Below are 9,113 nucleotides of genomic sequence, written 5' to 3' on the forward strand. Positions count from 1 at the left end.
TCATCATTATAAAATAATTAGTATGTTATATATCATATTATAAATTAAAAAATTTGATATTTAAAACAATCTCTATTATAAATAAAAAAATTATAATTAATTTATAAATTAAAGTCTAAATTAGTTTTTAATATTAGCTATTAAGATTTTAATTATTTAATTCTAAATTAGTTTAATTGAATAGTTAATTTTAAGAATTTAATACATTAAGATTTGAACATAATGTCATTTATACTTAATTGATATGATTATTTTTATAAATTTTTCTTCTTCTTTTCTATTAATACAACATATTGTGATTTCAATTTTAGTGGAAACAAAATGTTAACATATATAAGTTAGAAAAAACTTATTTTATATGGAAAGATAATAACATACTAAAAAAAAATTCATATAATGTTTTCATGATCATGACCATGACCATGATCATGACGAATGGTTCATATTGATTTTTTTTTTAAATTACAATTCGTATATAATATATATCATCTTGAAAGTAAATGATGTGTTGCCTCTTTTTATATATGGAGTTCCTTAATGGTTATAAATAACATTCTATAAAGCATATGATAGATGCATATGGAGGTTTATTCGAACTATTGAGAGGTGGATTCACTTAAACACTTTATGTAGATAAGTATGAGAATTGTAATTGAAAATAAAAATCATAAGACATAATGGATGATGTTATGCTATTCATTCATCTATGTCAAATATATAAACATAATAACACATGTATTGAACTTAAGATTAGAGATTGAGAAGTTTAAACCTCCTTCATCTAATTCATCTAATGTCATTTCATTTGTTGGATATCTCACATCGATTAGATATAAAACCAATTTTCAGTATATAAATAGATAAAAACTTCACGTTACAAACTAATTTTATAAAGTTAAGTTAGAGTTAATAAAATCAACTTTTTAACATAATATCAAAACTATATTAGAGTTTATCTTAACTAAATTTGTTATTTTTTTTTGTTCATTATTATTCAATCTATTTATAATATATAAGTGAGTATACATTTATAAGACGATTTATGAGGTTAAATTACATATAAAATTCATTTCTTAACCCCATTTAATAAATAAAAGAAAATAAAGAAGATTGTTTCTTCTTGTTGGAAGAAAACAAGTCTTCAATAAATTCATTCTTATAATAAGAAAAATCATTAATATTAAAAAATAAGGCTTTCTTTAAATTCTTAAAAGGTTTAATACCTATTTTGGTCCTTCCTTTGGGAGGGTTTGTTCAAAGTGGTCCCTCCTTTTTTCAAAAGTTCACTGCAGGTGGCCGTGATGTTGAAGGGTTTCATTGAGATTACTTCTAATTCCTTTTTTAATCCAACCCTAATTATATTCATTTACACGTCATCATTATATATATTTTTTAAAACAAATTACAATGTCACATCATCAAACATTACACACCTGACAGCTCTACCGTTAGTGAACTTAACGTCGTTACTAAAAAGGATGAACTTGAACAGTTTTTGCGAAAGGTAGGACTAAAGTGAACTTTTGAAAAAAGGAGAAACCACTTTGAACAAACCCTCCCAAAGGAGGAATCAAAATAGATATTAAACCTTCTTAAAATGATCATTCAATTTACTTCTGCATCCCATTGCAAGTCCATTTTCTTGAGGGTCAAAGATTTGGATACCCTTACCCTAAAAATGATATATTAAATCATCCAATAATCCCACATGTCAATTTTGATTTTGTACTTATATTACTACCATTCCAACATTTATCAATACCATTGTCCCTTTTTCACTACAATTTGAAACCAACGTCACTTTATAGCACACCTTCCCCATGTTTCACGCCCACAAATTAATAATGCCTATAATTTACATTATTTAATTTTAAATTAAAAAAATTAAGGATAATAGAATATGAAAAGTGGACTTTTGGAAGTTAAAAAATTAGTTTAAATTAAAAAAGAATTAAACCAACAATCATTCCTACATTTTTATCGCTTTTATTTATTCATTTTATTAGCAGAATGAAGGAGGTTTGACAACCATTTTTCCTTTTTTTATACTTGGCCAAGTTGCATTTTAACTCCAACAATTCAATATACGAGTGTTTGGTAGAAGATTCTTTTAAGTCTTAAGGAATTTTAGGTTGCCAATATCAAAGTGTTATGTTTGTACAAATATTTTAAAACCCATTTACATTAATTGCTTTCTAATTAAGTTTGTCATTTTAGTATGGTGATGTTATGGATATACATGGATTCAAATTTTAAAAAGTAATTCAAAGGTTCATATGAAATGAATCTAAATAATCATAAGTTTCTTTAGATTGAATAACTTTAATTTACTTATATATATATATATATATATATATATATATATATATATATATATATATATATATATATATATATATAGTTAGATATATAAATATATAATCTTTTTATTAAATTAACAGACAGACACATTAACTAAATGATAGCAAAAAATACAATTGTTATTATATGAAAACCTGAAATAAAATATGCGTATGAATTTATTTAAAAGTGACAATCAAATTTAGTTGAATATATAGGACTTTTATTTGATATATGAGGATTAATTTAGAGTAGTTTAGATATTACTTAGTTTTGAAATTGTATTATTTTAAGTAAGCATGGTAATTAAGGGAGGTGTTAGAAATAAAATAAAAAATACAGATGGGCTCCCAAAAGCAGAAAAAAGGATAGCGTAATGCGAGGGTGCTAATAGAAAGAAGATAAACTTTCTTTCTCTTCAATAAAACTATATATATATTGCTTATTTCAAATGACGATTTCCGATCAAATGATTTTTGTGAAAAATATATTTATATTGCTAGTGAATTCTACTTAAATAGCAAAATAAATTGTAGTGTTGGTAATTAGGGTTTTTAAAATATTAAGTTTTTGAGTTAAAACGAAAAGATGAAATAATTTATTGATATTCTAATTTTCGTGTCATGATTGATTAAAGAGTTTTTTAATAGTTACTTTTAAAATTTTATTTAAGATATTTTTATTATTTATGAAAATATGTATACTGTTTCTTTGTGAAAATTAAACTCAATATAAAAAATTGGCACTCATTTATCCAAACATTCTAAAATATTTAATGAAAAATTAAAATCTTTTAAAAAAAATATGATACTCATTAAAAAAATAGTAATTATAATGATTAGAGTATCATGAGAAGATTATTTAAAGTTAAGAAGATATTTATAGCCAAATAAATTTTAGGACACAATGACACAAAAATAATAATAATAATAATAATAATAATAATAATAATATGCTTTTTTAGAACTATGTGGAAGGCTCGTTAATTGAACTATGTGGAAGGCTCGTTAATTAAACATAACTCGTATTACTGAGACAATTTTGTTCAAAATACATTTAATTGAACTATGTGGAAGGCTCGTTAATTTTATATGGCATCAATATAGAAACGTTCTTAAAAATAAAGAATACTTTATGTTTTAGTTTTTTTTTTCTATACTAGAGTTTTAAATAATGGAACCACGTAAAAAAATAGTTTATTTATTTATACTATTAAATAACTTCATTAAAATTTGTTCAAAGATCAGAAATTAAAAAGAAATAAACAAAAATATTTGTTAGAAATTACAGCGAATAAATATTAATAGTAAGTTTTCAATTTATCATCACTTGTTACTTTTTGTTAATGCCACAAAGAAACAATAGGATAATGATACTCTAACAATATTTTTTTAATAATATTTTAATATTATTTACGTGTCATTCTATTATTGATGTAAAATTAATCTACAATCAATAATAATCATAAACGCAGACCAATTATAGAATGAAACGTAAATGATATTAAAATATTGTCAAAATATCATTATCCAAATAATATTAGCAAAATGAAAAGTCTAGTTCAAAATTCGAAAACATTAAAAATATGTTATTTAATTTACTTTCCATAAAATATACGAGAATTCACTAAAAACAAAAAAATCTAGTCATTCGTACACAAAAAAAAGAAGAAGAATCTAATTAAAAAATTAAAAAAAATCAATTGTTGTAATATTTTATACAAATATAAAAGTTAGAAAAAATAATAACTCCTTAACATTGAGTACAATGTTAAGAATAACAAAAGAAATTATTAGTTAACTCATCTTTCCGTTAGATATCGTTTTTAGATAATTATTATAAAATTGAATAATTTAATATTATATAAGAGGAAAAGGTACAAATATTGACCGTGACATACGGTAACTGTATTATAACTAAATGAAATTGTTGAAAATAATAATATAAAGTTGTAAAATAATGCATATAATTTTTTGACAATTATTGTGTGAGTGTGGATCTCAGAACCACTCATTTTGTGACATGTGAAGAAGCATACAATTTCGGTTTGTCTATATATTGAGGTTTTGCGCTACGTGAAACTGCACACAACCATCCATCATCTTCTTCCTCTTCTTTTTCTGAGAGAGTTTTTCTTTCTAGCTTTGAAAGTAAGAAAAATGTTCATCCAGAGTTTTAAGGTGGAGAGTCCCAACGTGAAGTACACAGAGAGTGAGATTGAGTCTGTGTACAATTACGAAACCACTGAGCTTGTTCACGAGAACAAGAATGGCAGTTATCAGTGGGTTGTGAAGCCCAAAACTGTGAAATATGAATTTAAAACAAACACTGATGTGCCTAAATTAGGGTTTGTTTTCTGCGTTTTCCCTTTTCTGTTTTTGCTGTGATTTTGAATGATTTATATTATTTGTTTTGTTGATGTGATTTGTTTGATATATATTAGGGTAATGCTTGTTGGTTGGGGTGGAAACAATGGCTCAACGCTCACCGGTGGTGTTATTGCTAACAGAGAGTTAGTTTGATTTTCTTAACCATTAATTTTGAGAGTTGTTATTATTATTTGTGGCTAATGAGCATGTTATGATTCTCAGGGGTATTTCATGGGCAACAAAAGACAAGATTCAACAGGCCAATTACTTTGGGTCACTGACCCAGGCATCAGCTATCAGAGTAGGGTCTTTCCAAGGAGAGGAAATATATGCTCCTTTCAAGAGTCTGCTTCCAATGGTATTCTTTTGTTTATTTCCACTCACTCATATTACGTTTTTCTTTACAACTTATTTTTGTCATTTTCTGTAAGTTGAATAAAATTGAAATTGCAAGAAACCAGTTAAATTGAAAATTAATTAGAGATGACAAATGAATCAGTAAATAAAAACAATATAATAAATAAATATAAAAAATATTTTAAGCACTTAATAATACAATTTTTTTAATGGAAATACCTAAACTGGTCATATTAAAATATTTACATAAAGATTAACTTCATGTTAGGGATAACTGGTGGTGTGTATGTTCTAACGTATTAAAAACAGATAGGTTAATAAACATGCATGTTCCATGACTCAACGTTTTGCATAATTAAAGTGCACAAAAGATTTTTTTTTTTTTTGTTTTAAAAATAGATACGAGTTTATGATTTAACGATGATGTAGAAAAAAAAATACTATTAAAACGTATTTTTCTTTTTTTTTTTTAAAGTAACCATTGAAATTGACATAATTTATCGACATAAAAACAAAAAACAATTAATGATATTACACTAAAGTCTTGTTGTTAAAATATTATTAAAATTTTATAGGAAATTATCTGAATATTCTCTTTTTTATCCTGCCCCACTTATTTTATTTATTTTCCTTTGTCCCGTGAGTTCAATTCTCTGAGAAATGCTTCTTTATCAAGGAAAAAGTGAAGAAGGCCCACAAAGTATTCAAAATTATTCCATTTATATTAACTCATATTTTTCTTAAACAATACTAAAGGGAATATATAATTATTTTAAATTGTATAGATTAAATAAATACACTGTACAACACAGTATAAACTATAAACATGTGACCACACAAGGTGGACATGAACTCATGATACTAACATGTCGAAACATAAAAATTCTTAAATCAATTATACCTTTTTGTCCAACCATGCATGATCATGAGCGTTAATTTGTGCAGGTAAACCCTGATGATATTGTGTTCGGGGGATGGGATATCAGCAACTTGAACCTGGCTGATGCCATGGCCAGGGCCAAGGTGTTTGACATCGACCTGCAGAAACAGTTGAGGCCTTACATGGAATCCATGACTCCACTCCCTGGAATCTTTGACCCCGATTTCATTGCTGCCAACCAAGGAGACCGTGCCAACAACGTCATCAAGGGCACAAAGAAAGAACAAGTTCAACAAATCATCAAAGACATTAAGTAAGTCCAACACTCTCAATCTAACTAAACAACTACATCTGTATGTATACACGCAGGGACACACTAGTTAGCATCTTGTATACTCTGTTTGAAACTCACAGAATTTGTTTCATCCACTATTTGTCATGAAAACTCAGGGAGTTTAAGGAAAAGAGCAAGGTTGACAAGGTGGTTGTGCTCTGGACAGCCAACACAGAGAGGTACAGCAACGTAGTTGTGGGATTAAACGACACCGAGGAAAACCTCTTGGCTTCCTTGGACAGGAACGAGGCTGAGATTTCCCCTTCCACCTTGTATGCCATTGCTTGTGTCATGGAAAATGTTCCCTTCATAAATGGAAGCCCTCAAAACACCTTTGTCCCAGGTTCCTTGTTAATTATTAATTATTAGTGTTACTATTATGTGGGTCATTAAGTGTTTTATTTAGGCAAAAGTAAAATTGATGAACTTTGGCGGTGTTGTCATCAGGGTTGATTGATCTGGCCATCAGGAGGAACAGTTTGATTGGAGGAGATGACTTTAAGAGTGGTCAGACCAAAATGAAATCTGTGTTGGTGGATTTCCTTGTGGGGGCAGGCATCAAGGTATATCTTTTGTTCTTTTTCTTACTAATGTTGGATCACGTGCTTTCACTGGTTAAGGACAGACTATCATTTATTAAATTGTTTGTTTTCATGCTTAACTGGAATCAAAATAATGTATTGTGTTATACTATATTTATTTATGCTTGCTAATAAAGTAGAAGCAAATTAATGTTTTTTATTGTCTTGGTGATGACTACAGCCAACATCAATAGTGAGTTACAACCATCTGGGAAACAATGATGGTATGAATCTTTCAGCCCCTCAAACCTTCCGCTCTAAGGAAATTTCCAAGAGCAATGTTGTTGACGACATGGTCAACAGCAACGCCATCCTCTATGAACCTGGCGAACATCCTGACCATGTTGTTGTTATTAAGGTAACTTTTTGTTTCACATTTTAATGCTCACTCTAATTGGTTGTTTATCTGATTCTTTTGTTTATTGGTTATTGAATTTGCAGTATGTGCCTTACGTTGCGGATAGCAAGAGGGCGATGGATGAGTACACTTCAGAGATATTCATGGGTGGAAAGAACACAATAGTGTTACACAACACCTGTGAGGATTCACTATTAGCTGCTCCTATTATCTTGGACCTGGTTCTTCTTGCTGAGCTTAGCACTCGAATCCAGTTTAAAGCTGAAAATGAGGTATGCATATTATGTCTCTGAATCTTCCAATGAATCTTCCAATTTCCAACTTGTGTAATTTTCAGCTTTCTAAGACTAAATGAACTATGGCTTTAACAGGGCAAGTTTCACTCATTCCACCCGGTTGCCACCATCCTCAGTTACTTGACCAAGGCCCCTCTTGTAAGTTTAAATTCTCTATGTACACATAATATGAAATTTTGGAAGGTTGCAAAACTAATTATTTGTGGTGGGAACAACACAGGTTCCACCTGGTACTCCAGTGGTGAATGCATTATCGAAGCAGAGAGCTATGCTGGAAAATATCATGAGGGCTTGTGTTGGATTAGCTCCCGAGAACAACATGATCCTGGAGTACAAGTGAAGTAGGAATGAGAGAGTTAGGGTTTGGGGATAGTTTGGTTAAATGTGCCTAAAATTGAACTTATATCCCATACCCTCTTTTTCTGATATCTATTGCAAAATGTGAATTTAAAGATCGTACGATCTCTGTGTCTGTGTTCCTGCGACTTATTTGAGAGCAGGCTATCTACCCATGTAAAATAATACAAGTTATTCAAGTGTCTTGTGCTTAATTCACTTTTCTTTTACCTTTTTCTATTATCTCTTGGAACTGATAACTCAGTGCTAACTTCTAGGACTGGTTAGGACCACACATCACATGAACAAACATATTCTAAGAATCACTTACAGTTCTTCATAAAAGGTACTGGCAATTATTGAGTATATTTGGAATACAAACATTTAAACCAGAGAGATACTTGGTCCATCTGCATCTGGACCTGATATTGAAAGCGGTGAATCGGTTACATGATTCTTGTATTTGTATTACTGTTTCAAAGGAACTGAATGAATAATGAAATATAAAACGAATAATGGTTAACATTATTGATTGTTGTTTAGAAGGAAACTAACTTCATAGTGTAGAATAATATGAATCTATGTTCCCCATTATTAAGACAGAGGTTCTATCAGTGCAGTGTTACATTGTATTTATTCAGGAAATAGACTTAGTTGCTTCATATAATAATATTTAGTATTACTCTGCTAAATTTGCAAGATATAATAATTGAGTGTAATGTTTGCAAAACCCATAATTAAAAAAAAATGATCAAATTTAAATGTTCTAAATCTTGAAGTGAATATTAGTTTTATTCCCTTTTTATTCTTGTAAAAAAATAGAATAAAATGAAGATGAAAGAGATAAGCAATAATGGATGGAGACATGAGACAGAATGGCATCATGATGGCGTAATGGGTAGTTTCAACATCATAAACGTGTGAAGAGAATTGAACGGATCCATTATTGTATGATCCAGTGTCTGCAATTGGACCATTTGGCCCAATCCATACTCATCACATGAACATCCCTTCAGTCACATGCCCATCAACACTGACATTCTCCACATTTTAATCACTAACAATGTCTCTCACATAAACCCACAACATCAATTTTTTTTCCACTTCATCAAATCAATTCTTTTCTCATATATAATAATTTTAAACTAAATCATGGTGTATTTTTTGTTTGCATTATTAATATACTCTAATAATTTTCACTATATGAAATTATTTTCAGAAGAGATGCAACAACAGTTTAAATATTCTCATATATATATATA

At 28.8% G+C, this 9,113-nt stretch overlaps 1 protein-coding gene across 1 annotated transcript; it reads left to right on the top strand.

The window, feature by feature from the left end:
* The first annotated feature begins 4,409 nt into the window (after positions 1-4,409).
* Positions 4,410-8,079, top strand: LOC106768641 (inositol-3-phosphate synthase). Its single transcript, XM_014653891.2, has 10 exons — positions 4,410-4,687; positions 4,784-4,852; positions 4,932-5,067; positions 6,012-6,259; positions 6,397-6,623; positions 6,728-6,843; positions 7,043-7,219; positions 7,303-7,491; positions 7,591-7,653; positions 7,736-8,079. The coding sequence occupies exons 1-10, from the start codon at positions 4,500-4,502 to the stop codon at positions 7,853-7,855; spliced, it is 1,533 nt and encodes a 510-aa protein (XP_014509377.1). The 5' UTR covers positions 4,410-4,499; the 3' UTR covers positions 7,856-8,079.
* The last annotated feature ends 1,034 nt before the right edge of the window (positions 8,080-9,113 follow it).

This window comes from Vigna radiata, chromosome 7 (genome assembly GCF_000741045.1).
Source record: "Vigna radiata var. radiata cultivar VC1973A chromosome 7, Vradiata_ver6, whole genome shotgun sequence".
NCBI lineage: Eukaryota > Viridiplantae > Streptophyta > Magnoliopsida > Fabales > Fabaceae > Vigna > Vigna radiata.

Excerpts from the sequence above, each read along its gene's own strand:
- LOC106768641 (XM_014653891.2), top strand. The coding sequence starts at position 4,500 with ATGTTCATCCAGAGTTTTAAGGTGGAGAGTCCCAACGTGAAGTACACA. Across the intron at positions 4,688-4,783 it reads ACTGATGTGCCTAAATTAGG|GGTAATGCTTGTTGGTTGGG; the intron begins GTTTGTTTTCTG and ends GATATATATTAG. Across the intron at positions 6,624-6,727 it reads TCAAAACACCTTTGTCCCAG|GGTTGATTGATCTGGCCATC; the intron begins GTTCCTTGTTAA and ends TGTTGTCATCAG.